Below are 26,327 nucleotides of genomic sequence, written 5' to 3'. Positions count from 1 at the left end.
GCCCCATTGACCTTTGGTCATAGCAAATTACTCTGATGAAGCAAATTCATGCTGCTAGTTGTTGGAACTCATATCAGGACAACTGTAATAGTATCATTTCTGACGTTAGGCTTGTCTTTTTCTGTGATGAATGATGATGTTAGCTATGAAAACTCCTAATACAAAGAGACAAGTCCAAACGGTGCTCAGAAATGAGGATCCTTGTCTTACTGAAACACAGATATTGTTAATACCCTGATATGAGTGGTTTTTTGAAAGCACACAAACTTTGCTGTCAACAAGAGTTTGTCAGCTAGTGGAATTTTCCAGAGTTCATAGGCACAAATGCACATCCAGAGACCCCCAACATCCCTTAAATATACACATATACATATACATATACATATACATATACATATACATATACATATACATATGCGCATGCATTTCTTTCAGTGGTTTGCCTGAGGCTTGAAAGCCCATGGAAGATGCAGCTGTCTTGGTGCGTTTTAACTACACAGCCACTTTTCCTTTCAGCGCAGGAGAGCTTCCCAGGACATCAATCACCGATAAGAGGGCTAACAAGGGCCTTGAGAGTCCATCTCCCATCCCTACCCCCACACAGAACCTAGATCAGTTCTGCTCAGAGTATTTATTCCCAGCGGTCGAGCCCACATGTGTAATGATAACTTGGTTTCAGCTTGTTGCCCATAGATAATCACCCACTTTTGCTGCCTTCCTCCTGATGCAAAGGGCAATTTAGATAGCTCCCTTGGGGTTTCTCACAAACGTACAGCTTCCTCACAGAGCTAAACCAAAAAGGGGGAAAAAAATGCTCTATTTCCCTAGGTACTATCACAGCTAAAACCCAGGCTCAGCCCTCAGCGGTTTTCTTTTGGTTGCCCCCATTCATGCATCTAGCGCTGTCACATCGTCCCCTCTAATCCAGGATTTAGATGAGCTTGTTTACCACAATCCCATTTTCCGTGTGATTTATCCCCAGCACCCGACATGTGAAGAGGCAAGCTCCACACACACATGCGTGTGTGCTGCTGCTGGGGATGAGCTCTTGCTTTAGGCACTTGCTTTTCTCTCATTAGTGGAAGCTAACAATAAGTGCGAGGATTGCAGACGTCAGAGGTAATTAGGGAGAAATTATTTCACGTTACCCAACAAAATGAGGTCTGTGAATAAAGCCTAAAACTGCTGTCTGGCCATTCTTTTTATCCCTAAATGACTCAGAGATGGGGAGAGCACAAAATGCTTTGCACAGCGCTGGATGGGGAGCAGCCATGAGGAGATTCAGCCATGCTCAACAGGGGCCATTTTGCCCACACGATTTGGCTGAATAAACCCTCCCCTCACTGGGACTGGAATGCTGTTTAAATCTTTAACCACTTTTAAAAGCTAAATCTCCTTACAGACTCATTTTTTTGTAAATAAAAACACTCATTTTGGACCATTCAGTCCTCTCAGGCCTCTGAAGGAACTGCTGAAGGAACAGCTGTGCCAGCCTTGCAGACCGACCCTTCCTCATCACTGGTAATACCTCCGTCACCTTCACGGCAATGATGAAGACACAATCCTTTTCCCAAATTGTCCAGTTTTTCTATTCTTCTTTCGTAGAAAAAGAGTATCTCCCTCTCTTTGCAAACGCACTGGATTGCCCTTTCTCCTGAGTACTCTCCCTCATGCAGAGGGACACATGGACAACTAGCACCTGATGTAAACAAGCCCCAAAAACCTCACAGCAGCCTCATGGCATTTTAAAAGTCAATGGCAATTTTTTATACTTGTGGGATTTCACCAAGTTAATTTCATCACTGGATTTCTGCTTCTGGGCAGTATTTTCCAGTACAGCCGAGGAAGACGCAGTATTGATCAGGGAATGCACAGCGTAGATTACCTTTTTGATCGCGGTAGTAGGTGACCATCATCTGTCAAACCTGCTGCTCTGTAACAAAGATTTATGACTTTTCATGCTACATTTCTCAGTCACAGACGCCTCGGTACTATTTCCAAAGCATCAATGGGACTATAAACACATCTAGCAAGCGTGCCTGTCCATATCTCAAGCATACATATTTACAGCCATATGCACACAGACAGCGTGCCTGTGATCTATTTTCATGCCTCCTGTCCTGTGCCTCGTGATACTTGCAGTATATTATTTATATTGCTTCAGATCAAGATTTTCCACTTGCTGGTCTAAGGACAGCACCCCATAAGGTACCGTGGTGAATAAATCTGGGACTACACACACACACACACAAATGCAGAGCACTGCTGTATATCTGACAGAGGAGCCTGCCACTGATTCACCGCTTTAAAGCCAGCAGAACGTACACAGTGGCACACTCAGAGGATTCAGTCGAGCACCGGGATGTCCATCACTCAAAGACAAAAGACAGGCAAAAAAGTAGTGTGTGGACACTGCAAAAAGTTACTTTCTTATTTGTTTCGAATTTAATTATTTAGTTAATGTGCAGAGGGCTGCTTCCCAACCTCTTCTCTCTTCGCTTTCACACCGGGCATGGTCTCAGATTAAACATGACTCCTACAACTGATAGCTTTGGCAGCAGAACAGTACAAAATCTTACTGGGCTGCAAAATCTTACTGGGTTGCCTGTGGCACCTGCCAGTGAGGTGTAGCAGCGCTGTGACATGCACTGCTCATCTCTGGACAGCCTTTATGCATCTCCCCTGCCTTGAGACCTGCAGCCAGCCTGCCCTTATGCCCTGAGGTGGATAGGAGCGTCCTGCTAAAACAAGACATGATGCTGACCAGTAATACTACTGGTCCCTTAACACTGATTAGCACTGTGATGATAGTGATATTGGATTACCAGATTTTTCATATTCCATCCAGGATGCAACATGGGAGCAATTTGGGAAAACAGATAAGGACACTGCCTGCATTCTTGAAAAGCAGTGGACTAAAATCTCTGCTTTAGTACTCTTGTATCTAATTGCTAATGAGCACCTCCACTAGAATCGAGGGGGAGGGGGGTGGGAGAGGGGAGGAGTAGAAGGGGGAGTGGTGGTAGTGGTGAAGAGACTCAAAAAAGACCAGAGTGCTTTAGAAAGCCCCTCTCGTAGGATGCGTGGCAGATCAGCTGTAGCCCAAAGACACACAGCTCAAGGTATGGGGGGAACTTCATGAAAGACACACAAAGAAACCAGGTCTTCCCAGATCAGAGGAGTGCAAAGTCCTCAGCGAAGTCTGGTGTAGTATATAGCTATACAGAAATCTATAGGTACATTTACTCTAAAGGGCTCTTGTGCTTACTAAATAATGTGTTGATCGAAGAAGTCTGTGTGGTGATTCCTTGGTGCACCAGAGGCGCAAAGACTGGCACTGAATCCCCACCTGAGTGCCAGGGGGCAGTCTCTGGGCGACATGCATCACCAATCAGCACTGGTCCTCCTCCTCACCAGGGCCTCCTGGCAGGGCATGCCTTTATCAATGTCCCTGGGAGAACCCCCAAGCTCAGACCCAGAGCCTGTCTGAGTCCTTCCTTCACAGTCATTGTCTCACTCCTCTCTCTCTGATAGCCACTGACAGCTAAATCCAGGTCCTCCTGTCCCTTGTTCTAACCTTAATAACCAGGGGACCAGTACTTCCCAGCAGGTCCAGCACAGGCCTATCTTTTCCACTCTGCTTATTAACTTCCAAAGTCTTGTTTTTCTGCCTGTGTTATCCTTTCTGTCTTATGGCCACTTATACACACTTGTTGAACAGCTGTGAAGGTACCAAAACAATAAAATGGAGGAAGAATCTGGGAGAAGCTGAGCAGGCAGGAGAAAAAAAAAAATAAAAAAAAGAAGAAAACCATACCCACTTAAAGATTTACTTAGCACAGAAGGTCTGCATTTCAGAGTAGAAGTTAATGGAGCTGTAAGGGTTTTTAGTAACCAAGAACATGGCCTCCAGCATCCATTTCCTAACCCCAAGTCACATATTGCTATGAGCTAGAATTTCTGCATCTTAATTCACTCTTTTTGCTCCTTGCTTCATAGTAGGTATCCTATTTTGGAGTAGCCCATTATGGTTTGGTTAGAGGAGGAGGTCTTCTTATTAGTTACTGTAATTTTTGCGTAATGGCTGCTCAGAAATAGCTGATGGTGCAGTGGCCAATTCACGCGGCTGGAATTCACGTGACCTGGGCTCCCCTGCCTTTGCTGGGACGGATATTGCCACCTAGGGCAAAAAGGTCCATTTTGGTTTGGATTGACGTGTGCTGAGCCATGACACAGGGTATGCACCAGCAAAGCACTGCCTTTGTGTGAGGTGTTTTTATGACAGGCACAAAGGCGTTAATTTGACTCGTGGCAGAGCAAATATTAAGGCATATAGCGGGCCAGATCCTGCTCTAAGACAGTCTTCACAGCCTCACCCTTACAACTGGTTTGGTGTAAGTAAAGGCACTGTTCTCCCAGTATGGGAAATATGTGACATGGTGAAGTCTGCTCCAGAGCCTCCCTACCCATTGGCAGATACAATACTAAAGTCGTAACAATTTTCTGAGACTAACTGGAGGTTCAGAAGCTCCAAGTTACATTTAAACAGGATCTGAACACACAGTTCTGAGCCAAATTGATTCCTGGTGCAACTCTAATAAGCCTGGAGGAACCACACCTGAGATGATTTTGGTCCCACACAATATGTCAGTGGTCAATCTCTCAATATGCCTGGCTACAAGCATTTTAAAAAGGACATTCTCTGTATAGTAACTAAATTTTGATCTGCCAGTTTTGGCAGCCAATAAGCTCTTCCAAACTAAATACTGTGAAGATCATGCATAAATACTGAAGTATCTTAATCAGCCTCTTGGTGAAGATGAATTGATCCATTACGGGCAGTAACTATTTGCTGAAGTTTTTATTCTCCATTTTTTTACTTCTGTAAGTAGCATATGTGATTTCATTGGCTGGCTATTTTAAACCATAGGGGCCCATTGGTGGAAAAGGACAAATCCCTCTGAAATCCAAAATTGCCAGCTGCAATTATAGTCTGCATCTAGCATCTTCTCTAAGGACTACAAATGCTTCACTACTTTAATTTTGCTTGGCATTTGCATCACTGTGTGACAATCACTGAGCAATAGCAAGGGATGGATTCAGTAATGAAGTCTGGACAGTAAAGAAACACTTTCCAAATTGAAATATTCTCTCCGTTTCAATCTAATACTCATCAGACTGTGCACAGAGATACACACCATTTAGATACAAAACACTGGTAAGACAGCTACCCTCCTTTTTGCTGCTGAAATATCTGTGGCTTTTTCTCTATTAGAGATGAAGAAACTTGTTTTCTCCTCATATTTCTTGATTATTTTTAATTACTCAAAAGGATGAGATACTAAGTTGTAAATACTAGTGATTAGCAGGTCAGACTGGCAACTGTATTATTCCAGGTAAGGGTTGTGAAATTCTACCAATTTCAGTGATGTTACACTGGTATAAAATGGGAATGAAACATCAGTGGGTCAGCTATTTTTTGAGCTTGTGTGTACACAGTTTTAATTATTTGAACTACTTCTGATTGTCCCTAAGTGCTAGTTATATTAGAAAGCAAGATCAAGCATTATACTTCAGATTGAATACTCAGAGATACAACTGGGGAAACAAAAAAGCCCTGGCATTGTAAGAGTATGGGGCTTACACAGGAAGGGTTCTGTGTATCGCCAAAATTAGTTTCCCTTGTTAAAAAGAGATACGCTGAAGAAACATTCTTTAATGGGGAAAAACAGGTTTTGGAGACCTGAGATATAAAATATTTATAAAAAAACCCCACCTGGGGCACAGTGAGCTGTGCAGAGTCAATGTTTGCAAATGACACTGTTTACCTTCATCAGACAGGGCTGTAAAACTTCTGAGAGACCGAAGCAATTTAGGCAAATGGGCAACACAGTAGAAATACTGTTCAATGTCATTGGAAAGTCAAGCTGTGTACAGTAAGATACACTAAGAGACAAAAATTTCATCCCTTTGTATGCTTTAAAAGGGTTTAAAATTAATCATATAAGCTCTGGGACCTTGCTTTCATGGGCAGCTCTTTGGGACCCAGAGCTCCACATGCAGCTGAAGTCTACTAAGGTATTAGGCTGAATAAAGTCTGGACTGAAAAATCACAGTACCAGTAACAGAGCAGTACCATCTCACGTACTTTGGGCATCACTGCTGAGACCCTTCAACAAGACTACTGAAGAATAAGACAGGTCTTGGAGCAGTCTAGGCATGATCCAGCAAAGACTTTCAAAGACAAACTGGAAACATCTGGCTAGTTTACTCCAAAGAGGTGATAAATGAGGCCATGAAAAAGCATAGATAAAATGATGAAAGAGGTATCTACTATTCCTCCTATCTTCACAACATGCTAGCTGTGTTTCTCCCTAATCCTCCCCATCAAACCAAACCAAACCAAACCGAACCAGACAGATAACAACAAATGAAACCAAACCAAAACACAGCCATGAGAAAATTCCCAACTGATCTTCCTGTGGTTTTCTCAGAGTCACACTGGAGGGCAACTAACAGCATTCATCACCTCTGCATATCACCAAGTTGATAACAGTATTAAATTGATCAAAGAAATCACAGATAGATCATAGGAGGCTCTTAGACACTTCTACCTGACCTCATTTTACTAATTTTTGACAGAAATTTTCCATATTTAATGGTCACCCCTCTATACCCCCGCAAAATACAGAAAACCAGAAACATTGGTGAGTTACACTGTTAGGAAGAAGAAAGAGTCTAGAGAAGGTAAATCTGTCCAACCTGACCCAAGAAAAGCAGATGCTAAAGGATGTGAGTATTTTGGATTAGGAGAAGACCCAGCTACTCTCAGGAGATGTGGTCAGAAGCTATGCCTCTGCCCCTTGGTCAAACTAAGAGCCTATCAAACGGCACCTGCAGCTACATTCCAAAATGTTACCAAAACTGAACTTTTCCCAGTGGTGCACTGAAAGCAACCAAATCCACATAGTGCATGCTGATACTTAAACAAAGATCCCATAGGATATTCCAGGAAAATTAAACAGAGCATTGTATGGGAAATGATACAGGAACAGAAATAATGGCGAGAGGTGGTTTTTTTCTTTCCCCTCCCATGGCTTTTCTCCTTGAACACTGGGAACAAACAGACCTCAAAAGTTTACAGACTAAGGACAAAACCCTGCACCCCCCCACATATTTTCAAAAGCAAGAGACAGGAAAATGTTTCTCTCCTACCTTGTCAACTTTGTCCCAATCTGCTGCCTAAGTTCAAGCCTTTCTTCGTCAGTCTGCATGGGGAGGATGTTCTTTTCCTCCAGCTCTCGCTTGGAAGGCCTGTTGCTTAGTTTGATTGCTAAAGAGTCCTTCCTGCAGACTTTCATTGCCAAGGAGCCTGTGGGAGAGAGGAGAGGCTCTGCCAAAGGAGGTGTCATCATTTCATTACAGCATGCAGGAGGCAAAAAAAATGCTAGCTGAGAGATGATACTAGGCTCTCATTTACACGAGTATGGACTCTGGGAAAAGGGGTGTCAATTAACTTCATGTGCTCAATTAGCCTCAAGTCATATATAAGGAATAAATAAGGAAAAGCTGGCTTTGGTAGGTATACAGGAAAAAGAAATTAAATTCTGCTCCATAGAGGGGAGTGGAGAGGAAGGGCTTGTTTCAGAATTGCTAGTAGCATCTGTAGCCTCCTCTAGCACAGTGTTTCTGAACCACGTAATGGAATGAATAATTCAACCTCAGAATCTGGGCAGGCAGCAGAGCCACAGCATGTGGAGAGAGAGATACCTCTCTTTCTCTCTCTCCTGAGCTGCAATATCAACACATCCAGGCTAGCACTGAAAGGAATCAGAAGTCAACCAGAAGCAACACAGATCTCTATGTACATTAATTGACCCTGTTTCTCAGTCAGTGACAGTGGCAAAGCCATTGTGAAAAGTGGTGGCCTTTCACGGCTCAAGCTTGCTTTCCTAGGCTTGCACCCAAAGCAGTCTGAGCAGGGAAGAGAGATGCAAGCAGAGAGACACAGAAACCCATGAGAGGTTTTGGGCTTTGGCAAGAGAGTGTGAGATAGTGCAGTTCTGCTCTGTTTCTTAGTTTAACAGCAAAGACTGCTTAATTTCACTTGCAGGGTAAGGGAGGGTTCTGAAGAGATGAAAGATGCCCATTTTAGAAACTTCTTTCTGTGTGTTTTAAAAAGGGTGCCATTTGTTTATTTTGCTCCCAGTTTTCTGAAGAAGGGAAACCCAAGGGCCTGAAACTTCAGCTCAACCTGCAGGATGACAAGCAGTTGTCATACACAAAGTATGGTATCTTGTCTTCATGGGGGAGTTCTATGATGCTGCATTGTGGCAGGAGATGGGTTTCTCAGATGGGTCAGGAAGGGGCCACCAGTCCCCCTCCAGACTGTAATTATGATATGTCTATCAATTAATCTCTTGTCTGATTCTCTGATCAGGACCCCTTTCAAAGTATGTGCAGACATGAGTTAATAGTTTCTCTATATAAAATCTCTGATTCTTTATCGCTGGCACTTATTTCACACTCCTGAAGTAACTCTATTGACCTGATCTTTGCTTAAGCCAAAGGACAATTTGGAAAGTGAATCCAAAAGTCAATTTGGAAGTGAACTAATGTAAGCCAAAAACCAGCAAATTGAATTCTACCAGAGAGCTATCCAGACAGTGATTCATGGGGATTAGTGAAAACACTATAAATTCATACAACTTATTATTTTGGATTAATTTACCAAGCGTCCCCATGTAGTCAAGCCCTGAAAGATGTAAAAACCATGGTCAAGAAAGAAAATTCACGGGCCTTGCGTTACCCTTGTATACTGAGAGTTCAGAGGGAAAAATAAATAAATGGGAAGGAAAAAACGGAATGCATCTTACTTGTAAATAATGAGTTATCCTCATCTTCATCTTCCTCTTCCTCCTCTTCCTGTCTTGGGTAGAGGCAGGAAGAGTCTTCGTAGTCAGTTTCATGAGGCACATTTTCTTTATTGTCATCGCATTCGATCACAACGGTTGGCACTTGTCTCATGTCTGGGAGGCCCACAGGTCCTGTTTTTGTAACGCTCTCACCCGTGTGTAAACCAGAGCTGTTGGGAAAGAAAAAACAAATGAATAAATGAAAGGAAGCAGCTCCATGGAAGACCGGGTTGCTTCTCTCACTGCACTTAGGAAAGTAGCAGGTTTCCCTCCCTTTTTCAGAAGAAACGAGGACACAAAGATCTTCATGACCAGTGAGACATCTAATGGGTTTAAACTGAGTACACATTAGATTTAAGGTACAGCACTTGTTAGGGAGCGGTAGGATGATGTGCAGGCAGAAATACTGGTAGCCAGGGCTGAGAACAAAACATCTGCAGCACATACAGTCTCAAGGCTTAGTGGGAATTATAGCAGCTACTCAGGGTGATAAGCGTGTCTTCAGTCCGGTGTCTATGTCAGGCAGTAAGGAGAAAATGTGTCACCTGAACACAAAAGGTTGAGTAAGAGAGTGGGTGGGAGGAAAGGTGTATAAAGATTGTAAGAGGATTGTAGAAAGGCAGAAGGAAACCATGAGTTGCACTCCTTGAACAAGACATTGATTGACTTGAAGGGTGGGAAGGGCATGACTGCCTGAAGCACGGGGAACCGAGTATGTGAAACTGGGTTTGGAGAAAACAGACTCTGGGTAGGAGCTAAAGCCTGGGAGGTTTGTTTGTTAATGGCACAGATACACGTTGTGGGGGCTGCAGTGACAATATCCCTGCTCCTGCCGCGGCTCCTCACTCCAGCCAGGTGCTGGAGATCAATCTGAGTGGGAGCTAACATCATATTTCTTTCATCACATAAAGTGTGATTGATCAGTTCCTGCTACTGTCTAGCTCTGTTTATGTGCTGATTTCAAAGCCCTTTGCCAAGGAACACATCATTCACAGAATCACTGAGTCGTAGAGTCATTTAGGTTGAAAAAGACCTCTAAAATCATTGAGTCAAACCATTAACTTAGCACTGCCAAGTTTACCCCTAAGTGCCTTGCCTACAGATCTTTTAAATACCTCCAGGGATGCTGATCCAAACACCTCCCTGGGCAGGCTGTTCCTGTGCTTGGTAACCTCTTTGGTGAAGAAATCTTACCAAATTTCCAATACAAGTCGTGAACCAGGAACATGAGAAGATGAAAAACGAAGCCAAACCAAAGGTGAAAGGGAAAGTCAGAAACAGAACCAAGTTTCCCAATCTGTTTTTATCTAATAGTTCATGTTGCTTTCCCACTATGAAATGAGAACAAATTCACAGGGAGGTGAAAGTGATGGATGGCGGCTCAGATGTATTTCTGAGTTAGCAGCAGCCATTCTCTCTCAAGTCTTAGCAGAAGCAACAGATGTATAAAAGGTGGGAACACCTTTCCTATCAAACACACTCTCTACATTAAACTCCCATTTTGCTTTCCACAAGAACATAGGTAGGAAAGCAGATGTGCTGGCCAAGTTGTACTTGAGACACACAAATTTGGGTCTAACCTTAGTGAGTGCTGAGTAGCCTCCATTCCCTTGAATGTTTTAGCATGTTCAGAATATCACAGGCATTCTACATCTTGAAAAATCTTTGTATTCTTCTGTTTAAATGATTTTCTACTCTGTCAACTTGAAAAATTTCTCGTTCTTCAAAGAAATAATTTTGTTAATTGCAACATTTAGTATTGCAGACTCACCAACAATGACAGGCACAGCTTTACTGGATGCCTTGAAAAGAGGCACTCCATTTCCTTAGTGGTAGTATATGTTTTAGACCACAAAGTATGCAAGATTCATGATGAACTGGCCTGTGAATTTTTGTCTTAGACTTCAATGAATTTGACCTTTTTGTTTTTAATCCTGGAAGTAGTTTTAGAATTCACCAGCTGAATTCTCTAAGTAAAATATAAATGTACAATATTAAAAAAACTTACAACTAATTTTCAATTTATTGGTAAGCGTTAATAATTTAAAATTGATTAATGTATTTTTTGTATGTAATGTGTTTTCTCTGTAATCTATTTTTGTGTAGCTCCTTTTAAAAGGAAAGGCAGGAAATAAATAAAAAAAATCTGGAATTAAATTTCTAACAGAAACTAAAATGTTGTGCAAGTCTGTTAACATTGTCACCCCTGCCCCCCAACAAAAAACAAACAAAAAAAACCCCTTTCAGTGAACACAAACACTGGATCATTCAGTTCATTTTAAACCAATACATACACAGACAGTAAGTACAAGTTCACTAAGTCCTTTCTGCAAGTACCAATGAAAGGAGCAAAAAGCAGTTCAGCATCCAGAGCCGTTTGGTGCTTCCCAGCTCCGTGAAGGACGTATGTAGGTTACAGAAACATCCTCATGGGCATGCCAACAGGGTAGCAGATATCAAAGTGGTTCACTAGTTTAGGTTACCAAGCAGGTACTGGATGGCAACAAGATTTACAAATCACGGCGCTAGATCTTTATTTGAACTACTGATCTAGAAATAGGCGGCTTCTCATCTCACTGTAATTTCTCTGAATCATCCACTTTCTTGATAATACTACTTTCTATTTTAAGCCCCTCATTTATCCTGGTGTTTTGTGTTCTTGATTAAAATCAGCCTTTTCCACAGCATTTCGGCTAAGTCAGCTGTCTGAGCAAGGCACTTGTGAAATCCATGTAATATGGCAGTACACTTAAGAAAGACGAATCAAGGTCACTGGGTATTTCCATCGTGTATAAATTCCTCTGGGTCATTAGCAAACCCCTCGGGCAATCAGGTGGTCCACACCACAACATTTTTTAGTGTTACTAGCCAAAAAGCACACTATTGTTTCAAACAGTCCATTTTAAATCAGCTTCACATTTTGCAACAAAATTAGAGGACAAAGCTACATCTAAGCAAGTTACTTTCTTTTTAAGAAGATAAATTTATCTTAACACATAGATTTAAATAATTCACAGCAGACCAGTACAAGCACTTGCAATTACTGGTTGCATTATCTTTCCGTGATCAAAACCACAAAAAAATTTACACCACTATATACAGCTTACAACGTTTCTAGTGATCAAATATTTTAATGAAAAATCAGAATTTAAGCATATGAGTGACTCATTGTACAGAAAAAATATAAAGAAAGAAAAAAGCTAAATCCCTCCTGTAAAATCTGGTGGGGAAAAAAACTGCACATTTCTCATCCGTCATCCCAGGGTCTTTGATTTTGGAATAAAGAGCTACATTTTTATCAGAACATTTTCAGATCCACAGTACACTCTTCTGTACTTATCAGTTAAAACAAAAATCTGAAAAAAACTTCAAACCACTGTATATACATTTCTACGAGAGTCATATGTGTAAGAGAGAGAGAAGGCAGAGCTATAAATATTAAGTGCTCTATCCTTAGGCAGTGCTAAAGTTTAGACAAAAAAGCAATTCTCTTGACAAGTTTTATGGAAGATAAATGTTTTCTGACTCAAATACGTTTTTTAAGATTTACAAGACACTGGCAGGAATGTTTAATGCATTTCATTTCATAAATCTACAGTCTGAAGCTGAACTGGGTGTCCCCGAGGAACAGGTTTCACACAGTGTCTTTTTGGACACAGCGATTTTTCACTGCTCTGCCACAGATGCAATTCTAGCTCAGGGTGAGATATTGCCACTTAACAGCTCTTTAGTACGGAGGCTGAACAAACTGAGGCCTTGATTCAGTTGCCAGCCCACAAGAGCCTACAGAGTAATTGAAATTAATTGTCGCTTTTCCAGACAGAGCGAGAACTATATGGGCAAGGCAGAAAATAAGGCTATTTCAGATCAAGAAGCTGCCTCCCTAAGTCAAAATTAAAGAGACATTCCAGCGGCACAAAGCTTTCTTTGCTGCTGTCCGTGACGTGCTGCGTTTCGTGCAAGGCCTTTTAAATTGTTCAGTCAGGAGGATGAAGCCTTCAGTGGATTTTGGTGTCAGGGGTTAACGGGTTTTCACCAACTTTTAAAACACGTTCTGGAATGGTAAAAAAAAAATTCCCATATCTAGTTTTACTTATGCTTGACACACACCCTGAAGGGGCTGAAGGGGAAAGTCGTCTGCAGTTGGGCACAACATGGCAGCAGAGGTAGCAGGACAAAGGTTACGTTGAAATGACACTCTTGTCTGTTTCAACTTAATCTATCTTAAAGCTGGTAATTTATCAGGGAAAATAGAGGCAAACTGGCAGTGCAAATGACATGCCATAATAGTCATACTATGACACAGGACAGACTGCCCTTCTGAGAATAGGTTATGAATAGATGTTAGGAGTACCAGAAAGTGTTTGCCATCAAAAGCGTTAAGTGTGCAAATGAACTTAATGTTCTATAATGTCTGTAATAAAACTGAATAAAAAAATTCAGGAATTAACTGCCATTTTAGGTCGTAAGAACAACTGGGACTTGAGTAGGTACTAGACACTTTTAATGTACCATAAGACATTACCTTATTAATATACACTAGGTCTAGGGGAAGTAACACACAAGTACTCCTGTAGAGGGGAAAATAGAGAACCTCAGTAGCTTTCTCAGGGTCAAAGACAGCAAAATCACTTCTGGCTTACAGGCTGGTACAGAGGGACTGCTCATTTTTTTCTCTAGGAAGTTTCTGGCTCAGTGGCAAAGCACTGATTTCAAGTATCAGTCTTCAGATATTGTTAGACCTTCTGAATTCTAGACACCTCATCTATGAAAGCACAAAATCCAGATTGCTAGAGGAAGGGGGTGTTTCAGTCTGTCATTCTTTGCTCCTGTCCACGCTCTCAAGGCCTGATGGAGAGAAGAGTTATGGGGTCTAAGAAAAGCTTACTGGGCAAAATGTGGAGTTGATACAAACCAGTTATGGATTCAATGAGTATCAATGCAGATTAACAGACCTGAGGAGCTTCCAATGCCCTAAAGGCAAAGAAACTAGAGACAGGGAAGAAAAAAATTTAATCTGCTAAAGTAAAAAAAGGCCAAAATTTAGAGCAGAATACTGATCTGCACTTGTCTACATGATCCTCCCCTATTAAAACTAAAATACTATTCTAAATAATCCTTCAAATTACCAGTCTTGGCAGCGTTATTACTGCAGCATCATGGGAATTATTCTATAATATTTTAGGATTCTTTCAAGATAAAGACTGAGATCAGCAAAAATAAATCCTGCCAATTAACTCAGCGTTCCCTAGAAGTTTCCTCAGAGACTTGTCAGGCTCTCTCATCTCAAGATTATTGACCCAACAACAGGACCCAGTAGCTTGTTATCCTGGAAGGAACAGTAAAGCTCAGGATCTCAATGCATATCCTGTGCACACAACAGATGTGATCACGCTACCAAATTTTCAATAGAGGAAAGCAAATCTAGGATCTGTGCAGCTTTAAAAATCTTCAAGACTTCTGGGCTGACGGGTCCGATGACAAATGCTGCAGCATGATTTCTGCTGGGTTTAATCCAGATTTTATGTCATTATAGGAAAAGAACCACTGCAAGAAATATTAGAAACTGCAGCATTTGGTACAAATTATTCTCTCCCCAGTTAAAACCCACGTATTTTAAAAATATACATACATTTTTCAAGAAAACTTAGCAAATTTACTAAGATCACAATGTGGCATGGAAAAGCAATTTAAGAATTTAACAGCATGTGTCAGCTCCACAGACATTTTTACCTCTAAATACTCTGAAAATAACAATTGCTGTTGCAGGAGAAACAGTCATCACCTATTTTGTCTCTTGTGAATGCAACTGTCATTGATTTGTTTTGCCAAGGAGAATAAGTGAAGTACTCAATGCTTTATTTCATGATTGAAATAATAGTTAATCAAGACAAAAAGGTCATGAAAAATCAACTGTCTGCAGTATCATGAACCAGGATTCGTTTTCATTTAAAGTGTGAAATATCAGTGCCACAACCTTTTCTTATTTTTTTCTACAAAGGGAGGCAATTGCTTCATATTGGGAAATGAATCCTGGCTTACTCAGTTTTTAACAAGCAGCAGAGGTTCAGCTTCAAACTAACAGTTAAAACCAAACAGCATCACCTTTAGATCAGTTAAACATATTTGTAGACATAAACATGATGGATGCTTAGAAACTGGAGCATTCATTGCTGTGGGGCAACAGATGCCTCAATGAAGTCACGCTCTCAGCGATGTCACTGAGCTCAGGATAACAAAGTGCCTTCTGCCTGCAGTGTGAGCCACAGTAAGACATCCATCCGACCTTTGCTGGGGACAGCATGGGCAGTGCAGCCCCAAAGGAGCCTTTGGGAGACACCAGCTACGCTCTGCAATCACCTTTCAGGTGATGTAGATGTGTCTGACCAGCCCTGTCGGCAATATGAGGGGTAACTGGGTGGTCACTGGGCACAAAGGGGAATGTGGGTGCTTTTCCCAATCCTACTGCTACAGCCCTTTTACTGATGGGAAGAGGAACTTCCCTCACAGCCCTAACATTTTTCCCCCATGCTGCAGATACATCAGGCCCCTCTGATATAACCACAGAGGTCTTGCTATCCTGGCACTAAAATAAGCTGGCAGTGTGGGGCAGCCTCTGGTCCCCTGACTGTTTTTCATGCAGTAAGGAGAATCTGCCATCCCCAGTCAAATCCTTTTAACTATGCACTACAATGAAGGTAACATCATCACAAAGAGGTATTGGGGCAAATCTTTGGGCATTTTGTCTGTTAGATCAAATATTTTCACTTCCTCTCTAAGAAGAGGGTATCTGATGCTCCTAGAACAAGCTGGCGACAAAGCTGCCCTTGATACTAAATAGAACATGTAATTTTTTGGACTACCTCCCCTATTCCTGGACTTGCTCAATTTTCCTCCACAAGATGAAATAAATTTCCCAAAGCTTGCTGATCTTGCAGTCTGTGAGGACAGTTTGCATTTCTACAACATGCTTCATTTGCTCAGACTATTTAAAGCAGTGTTCAGAGATACCCACAAATGGCAGTAATAGAAATCAGCCCCAAGGTGGGTAAGGCTTTTCTGATTAGATGTACAACTTAATTCCAGATGCAAAAGGCTAAGGAGGTAGCCACCATGGAATGGGTTAAATACTTACTTTAAAATCAATCATGCAATGTAATTTAAATTAATTAAAATAGTATATTAAAAGCCCTTCCAGTGACTTGCAGGAAGTCCTCACTGGTTGTTTTGAGGTAATTGGTAATAACAATCAGATGCCCTGGCTGATTGGCACATTTGGCTTTTATTGCTTTTTTTTGAATCTTCTGCTTCCTGACTTGTTTTTTTTTTGCAATCCTTCACACAACCAGAGCTTTGCAGGTACACACTCTGTGGCATATACTGCAAGCGAGCATGTCCGATTAACATCTTGTCCACTGGCTGTATTATCTAGCTCCTTGAAAATGACAACAAGGTTCAGGAAATTTGGTCTTTTTCTCCTTTCTGCCACAGACTTGTCAAAAAACCTCTTTCCCCATTTCTGCTTCTCCATCAATGACTGCCCTGCTGTCATTAAACCCTCAGAGGAGAGGCCTCATTCAAGTACTATCAACATAACTCAAGTGCTGATACGGGTACTGAGGTCAGCAGGCAACAGTGCACATGAAGACATCATTTTCCTTACCTTTCTAGCCTTTGCATGGTCATGGCTAGCGTTTTGTTCAGTTCCTCTATCATCCGGCACCCTGAAGGGTGAATGGGCAACGTGCTGGACCCAGAAGGCAGGTGTTGGCTGTGGCTGCCGTACTGGAGCTGGTGCTGGTGAGCTGCTAACTGGGATGGCAGGACAGTGTGATGGTGCTGGGTCAAAGGCTGCTGGGAGCTCTTCTGCGTGGAATAGGATGAGAGAGAGAGGTCTGGCCCCCCTAAAGGCATGCAAATCATGACTTTCTTTGGAGGTAGTGGAGGTGACAGTTTAACTGGCATACAAGGCAGTTTCACAGGAGCGCCAGGATCTAAAACAGAAGAAAAGAGAGGCCCTGGTGTTAATTCTCACCTGAGGTGGAGATCAGAGTATCTGCGTGCAGGAACAGGTACTGAGGTTTCTAGTCAACACAGGAGCGTGTACCCCTTTCCCTGCTGCAACAGCCACCCTGCACAGTGTGTGTTCAGCATGGTCTTTGGAAAAAAACACTGTTGCTCTGCAGCAATTCCGAGTCTCACAAAAAACATCCTGGGGCTGTGCATGTCCCCTAATAAACACGTTAAGCAATGCTTAGCAAGGCTCATGGTGCACTTTGACGCTTTAAAGCCCTAATCCTGCCAAAACAGCCCTGTGAGGCAAGCGCGAGTCTCCCACTCAACAGGCACGAAACCAGAGGGGGGAGGGATTTGGTGTCTGAAGTTCCAGGATGACTCACCACCATCACTGCTGGAGCAAAAGCTCAGGGACTTCTGATCCTTCTCAGCCACTGCAGTGCAATTACTACAAGTCACATTTCTTACAGCTTTGTAATGTGCAAAACATCTGGCATTAAAAATTACATTACAGGGCAAGAGAGAAGAGAAATAGGGTTTGAATACTAAACAGGAGAGGTCTGGAAGAATGAAAGGTACAGGAGGAGACAATTATAAAGGGCAAAAGACTGTTAGGATTCTTTTCTCTGGACTTATGCACTGAATTTTAACCTTTTTAACTCTAGGCATGTTCCCTGAATCACACAGTTGACCTGCCAGGCAAAGACTCCCCTGACTTGCATGGAAGGTCTACAAGAAAATCTTTCTGCCAGGACTCAACTGCAGGACGGAGATTTTTGGAGTTGCCTTGTGAAATGGCTGCAGAAGGGAAAAGAAGTTAATGGGAGAGCTTGTAGATCCCAGGGTGGGTGTAGGAAATGGCCAGCACACATAGTAAGAGCAAATCTGAAAGCTGCAACTGTGAGTTTGTGTTTAGAGGGAAGGCCAGGCCCTTTCCTGCCTGGAATAAAACTGACATTTGGCTCCATAATGCAGCTCTGCAGGCAAGGCTTGCACGGTCTTTGACCTTTTGATGCTTCAGTTCACTCTTCTTGCTGTAACATGGGAAAGGAAACGAAGGGCTAGGATCCCCTTTTAACCTGAGAAAGCTTGGGAGTGAGACGTTGCCTTCCACCTTTCAAAGGTCATCACCCTCAGTGATACCTGATTTTTGAAATGCTTTTCCAGATGGTTCTTTTTAACATTAACTAACCTTCTTTTGCCCCCTCCCTTTGTTCCTGGCCTATTCTGGGTATTGCCTGTATTAGGATGCGTATCTACTAGGCAGGGTGCACAAGGTGGATACTGAACTTTCAAGCACTAACATTTCTTGAAAGTGATCAACAACAGTAACATGGAAAAAGAGCATGCATGGAGCCAAGATCAGATATGACACTGGACATTTTTAGTGCTAGTTGTAGCTTCATTGCATCCACAGTATCCCCTTGATACCAGTGTTCTTACTACCCTAAGAACAGCATGCTGGCAGCAAGTTTTCCCTTTCTTCCCAGGGCTTACGGGCTAAAGACACAGGAGAGACAAAGGGTGCACAAAGATGAAATAGAGGCATGGAGAGAAAGTGGTCTTTCCATGTTGCAGAGTGGGAGTTACAGAGAGTCTTTTGGTTTTCAATAGAGTATCATACCCACTTGACATGTCTCTTGAAGGCAAAAAGTCTTCTGATGGCTCCACCAAGGCTGAACTCTAACTCACGGGATTGCCAAACTACAGGCCACTACCCTTTCCTCTAAACCAGGCCAACTTCTGTACAGTAGAAAAAAAATACTTTCAGGATTTTCTATTTAAGCACAGGAAGGTCCCCAAGTTACTGTGTTTTTCTTACATAAACGTTATCTGTGTATATTTTGTCTTTGTATCCTGCATAAAAGAACACACCATCTTCAGTAAAAGGTAAATAACACAGAGTAAAGAATAAATTGTATAGAGCCCTGAGAATAAGGATCCTGTGGGATTTGTACTAACAAAGCGTTTTGATATATTTGTGCTCCAGGCAATTTGACTTTTAGAGCTGGTCCTGAATTACAAAGGCTACACTGAGATCTGCACTTCCATTTTGAGAGGTGCAGGCTTGACTGTTGGTTTTAGATCTTTTTCTGCTGTACCTCAGTTAACATCTTCATTTGACAGTGCACGTGCCCACACACCCCACTGCTCTGTGCATGATGGAGTGTGTGATGAGCCTTAATGATGAATTCAAAGAGATCCTGTCCGTAGGCATCTCTTGCTTCTGACAAAAGAATGACTAGAAGTATCAGCTGGGTTTGCTGCCTTCTGTGATGCTGAAGATTAGAACAATATTGGGAGTGAGTATAAGATGCTAAATGGTTCAGGTATAAACCAAACAGGAATCCTTCCATCTTCGTTCTAAAATACATTGAACACTTCTTTTCCTTTCTCATGCAAGCATTCATCTAGCAGAGTTGTGATAGAGGCACTGCAACTTTGGAGTTGCACAGGACAAGAAGTCTGGCTTAATTATGCCAGGTAACCACATATTCCATCATGAATTAGATTTGCATACTTAGGTTTCCACTCTTCACAATAAATGTATGAGCCTTTAGTTTCCACTTAAATTGAAAGAAATCTTTCACATCAACATATTTTCAGTAGTATCTGGACAGATGCCAAAAATCTTGTCCATTATTTTAAATGTAAGGCTTTATTTCAGATGGCCCATGTTCTTGAGGCTGTCTGACTATCGACCTAATACCTAAATAGAGCCTTGAAAATGAACCAGAGGCATTCAATCTACCCATCTGGCCTTCATCTTTGGGAGAATTCTACTTGTCTGAAAAAAAAAAAGGCTAAAAGGAGAATGACTGTTCAATCCATCTGCTCAGAAACGTATCACTGTATCTTCACCAATGTCTGCAATGGAGACCTTGTACTGCAAGTTTTACTGTGTGGTTGTATCAGTGAGTGTGCTGAAGGAATGAGGCCTTGCTCAAATCCACAGGCTCCAGGGATGCTGCTGGGAACTGCGCTACCATCACCTGGAGTAAACGAGAGAACAACTGCTCCCTGCATGTAAGAGTGGGATGACTGTGCTTTACACATTTCCCCCCTGTTTTAATTTCACAATGGATGTGATATACGACCCAGGGGTGGAAACAGTTATTGTCTCCAGCATGGAATATCCATCACATGTGGACATCTGTAGATGAAGAAGCTGGACAGTGGAAATATGAAGAAAGAATCTGTGAGAAGTGCCTTCTCAGTGGAACATTACCAATGTCTTAAATCATTGCACAAAACACTCATGTGACAAAAGAGAAGTAAACTGTGTGAAGCCAGGTGTGCAAGTCTGATTAATCTCTTCTGGCTGAGGTTCTTCATGTTCAAGAGAATAATGAGCAACTTTGCAAGATGCTGATTCCCAGCAGGGTTGTGACCACTCAGCACTGTGCATGGTTAAGTAATTGATGAAAGAGGTGTTAGACATAGAAACCTGATAACAATGAATTACTTAAAAGATAGTTGTGGATGCCACAATAGTTGTTGCACCTCAGAGCTAAGATAAACAGGTCAGCCCTCCCCCCTTTGCTAATACCTACTGTTGCTGCATTTCCTCTTGCATCTTACAGGAGATAGATAAATATACTTTTACTCACTGCCAGAAGGTCTGCCCACGTATGGTTCTTCTGGTATGTTTGCGAAGTAACAAAACAGCTACTAACAGCTAACTAGGACTAACACTTGCACTTGAGCACTCCTTGGACTGTATCTACATTACTGTGTCAAGCCAGGAAAGATGTGAAAAACCTGGAATGAGTTGTGCAGAGGGCCACTGTGACGGTTGAGGGCTGGAGCACCTGACCTGTGAGGAGAAGCTGAGGGATCAGGAGCTTGTTCAGCTTGGAGAAAGATAGCTTGCTGAGTGAGGGAGAACCTCACAGCAACCCTTCAGTACCTACGAGGTGCAGCCATACCTCACAGTTCTGCGTGGTGGGAGCAGGTGACAAGAACGGTTCTGGGCTGGACTACAAGGAAAACATCTTCCCCCATGAGAGGAGCCCAGCAGTGGAACAGGTTTGCCCAGACAGGCTGCGCAGTTGGCATCCTCTGAGGTTTTCAAGACCCAGCTGAACAAAGCCCCGAGTAATCTGGTCTGATCCCATAAGCTGGTCCTGCTTTGAGCAGGAGGTTGGACTAAAGACTTACTGAGGATCCTTCCCACCTGAATGACCTTATACTATGACCTCTGCTATGCTATATACAACAAGAAGTAATACAAGTCACCATAAAGTTAAAGAGATACTCTAAATTCCATCCAATCAATTAATTCTGTTAAGTAATGTGCAAAAAAATGTGAAAACACACACGTGTGGCCTGTTGAGGGAGCTCCATAGTAGAAATGAGGTAATATGCCTGATACTTGCTGGTAGCATTTGGACAAGTAGTTTTTACAATTTCAGGTCTTCAGTAATCACTCGTGTCTGAACAATGGGATTCTCTCTCCTTCTTTCAGTAAGTTTTTTGAGCAGATTCGTTCTGAAAGGTCTGCCATGCATCTTCTGCTGACTACAGTGAGATCTGCAGCCATGTCATCAGGGAAGATTTGAGACTGAAGTTCTTTGCTGTTCTTCTGCACCATGCATGCATCCAAGGTTCAGGCTGAATTTGAAGAACACAGGCAAAGCACGCTTACCCTAAAGGACGAAAAGTACAGCTCTGCATGACATCCCATGCAGAGCCTTGAAGAGGCTTTCAAAGATGAGAAGATTTTCCACTGTCCATATGTGCTCTGTACTCCCTTCCAGGCAGAAGCAGCTAGAGGAAGTGTGGACAGACCAACTGCATCAGGGCCCAGTCTCCCATGAGAGCCTGGGAATGCTGGTGAAGGACAGCTGCTTTTGCTCTGCTGCTTCTCCCTCAAGCCCACAATGAAGAGGGAATTGCCCATCGCCCCTCACTTGAATGTAACCTGTCTTCATGAATGTAGACTGCCAGAGCAGGCAGTAGGAGGTAACATCATAGAGGAGGAAGCTTGTGGATAATGTCTCGGGCTCATCTACAGAGGATCCCTCTGAGATGCATATTACTGTTGCATTACAAAACATGGCAGAGACTATTTCTTGGATAAATTGTAGTTTTAAATACTTTTATAATGCTGTAACTAACAACCAGCTGCGTTGTGGCAGGACACCAGGCATCCATGTTTTCAAACAACATCCTTGGCTTGTCTGCACTATCAGAAGTAACTTTTGTGGACTTGTAACATTTCTTACCCTGTCAAATGTTTGTCTCAAATTATCAGTTGGTTCTTACTACACAGGGCCATAACTAGAAAGCTCAGTCTCAGAACTAAAAATGTGCTATGCCTCTCCTCAAAATCTTGAATGAAGACAGCAAGAGAATGCAGAAGTTTTTTCAAAGCTTAAATATAATAGCCGGTCTAGCATGGGTCTCTCTCATTCTCTCTTTGTAGGATGCAGGTTTTGCCAGGAGCTTGCTCCAATGTGGGTCACAGCGTCTTCCGTATGTCTCCACCTGCTCCAGCGTGGGACCTCTCCACAGGCTGCAGGTGGGGTCTCTGCTCCCCATCATCTTCCATGGGCTGCAGGGGGACAACCCGCGCCACCATGGTCTTCTCCATGGGCTGCAGGGGAATCTCTCCAGTGCCTGCAGTGCCTCCTCCCCCACTTCTTCACTGGCATTGGTGCCTGCACAGTTCCTTACATCTGCTTCTCACTCCCTTCTCTGGTGGCAAAAAGCATCTGCTTGCATTTATTTTTTTCTAAAATCTGATTCCCAGGGGTGCTGTGACCATCGCTGATGGGCTTGGCCTTGGTCAACAACTCTGGCCTTGAGCCAGCTGGTGTTTATTGTGTCAGGCCTGGGGGAAGCTTCTGGTTGTTTCTTGCAGAAGTCAGCTCTGCAGCTCCCCCTCCTCCATCAGAACCTAGCCATGCAAAACCACAACACCAGTTATGACCAAGGTTACACCCTACTATAATATTAAGCTAACTTTGGGCTAAAAAAAACTCAGGTGTTCCTGAGATACCAGCTTAGTGGCATGTATTTTGTAGTCTGACATTTTAGGGGGCTTTATTTGTTACTGGCGATACATCTGTTTGAATGGAAAATATCTAATTAATTTCAAAACACATTATCTGTGCTCATGAGAAGCAACAGAATCATAGAATCAACTGGGCTGGAAGACACCCTTAAAATCATTGAGTCCAACCACAGCCTAACCCTGTCTAGTCCACTCTAGATCATGTCCTTAAGCACATCATCTACACACCTTTTAAATATCTTCCGGGATGGTGACTCCACCACCTCCCTGGGCAGCCTGTTCCAATGGTTGATAACCCTTTCAGTAAAGAAATTCTTTCTAATTTCTAACCTAAATCTCCCCTAGTGCCATTTTAAGCCATTTCTCTTCTCCTATTGCTTGCCACCCAAGAGAAGAGACCAACCCCAACATCTCTGCAACCACCTTGCAGGTAGCTGTAGGGAGTGATAAGGTCTCCCTTCAGCCTCTTTTTTCTCAAGACTAAAATGCCCCAGCTCCTACAGCCATTCCTTGCAGGTCTTGTGCTCCAGACCCTTCACCAGCTTTGTTGCTCTCCTCTGGACACACTCCAGCATCTCAACATCCTGTAGTGAGTGGCCCAAAACTGAACACAGTACTCGAGGTGTAGCATCATCAGAGCTGAGTACAACCAAGGTCTCATCAAGAAGCTTAATTTTGAATCAAGATCAAAAAGAGCTTTAGAAGGCTCAAGTAGATTGTCTATCTATCACACTAGATATGACCAGTTGTCTTGTGACTTTTGGCCATTAAAGATTTTACAATAATCCAGGCACTGCAGCCAAGCAGACCAATTGAAGTGGGTCCCAGAGGATTATTTCAGCTCCTTCTACATTTTCAACAAAGGTGCCTGGCAAGTCCTGTCCTACATGTCTGGGTTCTGCATGTGGATACTGGAGGATTAAAATGATGAAAGAAATTCTGTCCATGAATTCTAGGAATAACCATATCTGAAAACCAGTAGAAGGCTCAATGGAAGATGACAGACCAACAGGAAATGCAGGGCAGTGCCACAACGGTATCAAGAGAGATTTTCTCCTAGGGTTGCTGGACTTCTAGGGCTGTGTGGGCAGTTCCGCACCTAGTGCTGTGAAAGGGTCATTCCCCATGGAAGCAGCATGGGAGATGGCGTGAGGCAAAGCAGAGAGCATCTGCAGCAGCAGTGGTGGCACCACTCCCAGTGTCTGCTCTGCAGTCTGCTCTTGGCTCTGTCCCGTCCCCACAGTACTTCAGCCTTGACAAGAAGCGTGCCAAGGCTGTGTGATTTGTATTTGCTAGAGGCAATTCTCTCTTCCTGTCACCTTTAAAATGGATTTTTTTCTTTTCATTCTCCAAAATTAAATGTGCTCTTACATGTTTATCTTAGGCCTGCTCTTTAATGTGAATTTCTTATCAAGGGGAAGGCCAGTCTTTGTCTTGGCACAGACAGATAGATGTTTGAGCTGGTTCACAAATGCCTTCAGAGGTGAGGAATGTTTCTTTTCCATTTCTAAAATCTGTATTAAGTCTTTTGCCAAACCTGCAATCCAGTCTTCATGCCTTGATTGAAGAACTTTGGGATAAGCACACAGCAAGAAGGTGGTCAGACTCAAAGGAATTTTTCTTTCCTCAAGCTCTGAATTTCAAATATTTTACTTTTTTTTTTTGCTGCTGACCACAACTGTAGTGATTATGTAATATATGTTTGCATGAAACATGTTTCTATTCAATAGATATGCATATCTACATGTACACATACATATGTGCATAACTTAAGGCAGAGTTAAGAGGCACTTCTGCATTTTCAGATGTGTACCTAAAACCTTCACAAGAACACACCTGCTTTCGCAGTCCTCTCAAATCATAAATCATAGAATCACAGAATCATTAAGGCTGGAAAAGACCTCCAAGATCATCTAGTCCAACTGTCCCCTTGCCCCCTATATTACTAACTAAGCCATGTCCCTAAGTACCTCATCCAGCTTTTCCTTGAACACCTCGAGAGATGGTGACTCCACCACATCCCTGGGCAACCCATTCCAATGCCCAGCCACTCTTCCTGAGAAGAAATATCTCCTAATTTCTAACCTGAACCTCCCCTGGTGCAACTTGCAGCCATTCCCTCTTGTCCTATTGCTAGTTATCTGCAAGAAGAGGCTGACCCCCAGCTCACTACAACCTCCTTTCAGGTAGTTGTAGGAATTCAGTAAGGTCTCCCTTGAGCCTCCTCTTCTCCAGACTAAACAGTCCCACTTCCTTCAACCACTCCTCATAAGACTTGTGCTTCAGACTCTTCACCAGCTTCCTTGCCCTTCTCTGGACACACTCCAGGGCCTCTATGTCTTTCCTGTAGTGAGGGGCCCAAAACTGAACACGGTATTAGACGTGTGGCCTCACTCTCTATTAGCCCAGTATGTCTTAATTTGTCCTTCAACCTTCTCACAAAATCTTTCATAGAAAAATGGCTATGCAACAAGAACAGAAGAATCTTCACCTCGAACACCAGAATTCAGATTTTACTTGTTTTCTCACACACAAGCTGAAGATGTCTCTGGAGTAATTAGTAAAAGAATAGCATTAATTCTGCTTCTCACTGATGAGGGTGCTTCATTAGGATTGATTGCTCATTTCCAAAGATTATACAAGGCTAAAATAATTACCAGTGAAGAACACAAAGCACTCAACAACATGTATATCCTTTAGACCACCAAAGTAAACAGACCCTTAAGAATAAGTTTAATGCTTTTATTTATGAGGTACGCAGAAACAAAGCTTTCCATTCCACCAGGAATAACTGTCAGTTAAATTAGGACCCTGTAAGCAAATCCCTCTTCCTTGAGGGTTCTGTATACGCACGTGCAAGAGGCTGTCTGTACGCACATACAGGAGTTTATTTAGCACCACTAAAGGCTGACATAAAGAAGAGAAGCCACAGTTCTGTTTCACTTTCATTGGAAAGCTATTGTCTTACACTGATAGTCTGAGCCCGATTCTACTTCACACAAAATTTCCAGCTGCCAAGAAGCCCCACACCAGAAGCCCTCATCCTTTGATTCTTTTGCTGTCTCTTACAAAAGGTGTATGAATGAAGGACATTTAGTACCTGAGGTTTTTTCCTATGCTATTCCTTTTTTTTTTTTTCCCTTCCTTCCATTTTGGCCTAATTTCTGAGCAGCTTCTTGTAATTGGGGCAGAGTATTATGGGAGATCATAGGAAGCTGGTTTTGTCCTCACCCGAAACCATTAATACCGCTACCCAGCTTTGCAGGGTGCAGAACTGCCCATTCAGTTTGTAGCATAAGGCAAGACATTACCCATTATGTGAAGATTTTGGCAGGCAAGAAAGTAAAGAGAGTTCACATAAAATGAACAAAACTATA

The 26,327-nt window shown here is 42.6% G+C and overlaps 1 protein-coding gene across 2 annotated transcripts in view; it reads right to left on the bottom strand.

Moving 5' to 3' along the window:
* PHACTR1 (phosphatase and actin regulator 1) overlaps nt 1-26,327 on the bottom strand; it is a gene marked incomplete at both ends in the record, with an annotated part of 303,902 nt that overhangs the window by 39,168 nt on the left and 238,407 nt on the right. The window contains 3 exons of one of the 2 annotated variants that reach the window (XM_084280171.1): nt 7,216-7,372; nt 8,877-9,085; nt 16,579-16,909. In XM_084280171.1, coding sequence (XP_084136297.1) covers nt 7,216-7,372; nt 8,877-9,085; nt 16,579-16,909 — 697 coding nt within the window. Of the gene's footprint in view, nt 1-7,211; nt 7,373-8,876; nt 9,152-16,578; nt 16,910-26,327 lie in introns of those variants that run through there. The other variant, XM_084280172.1, reaches the window with a different exon arrangement.

This window comes from Gallinula chloropus (genome assembly GCF_964237585.1).
Source record: "Gallinula chloropus genome assembly, chromosome: 2".
In the NCBI taxonomy this organism is placed as follows: Eukaryota; Metazoa; Chordata; class Aves; order Gruiformes; family Rallidae; genus Gallinula; species Gallinula chloropus.
The sequence above is the reverse complement of the archived record's forward strand: the minus strand, read 5'-3'. Positions and strand labels throughout refer to the sequence as shown.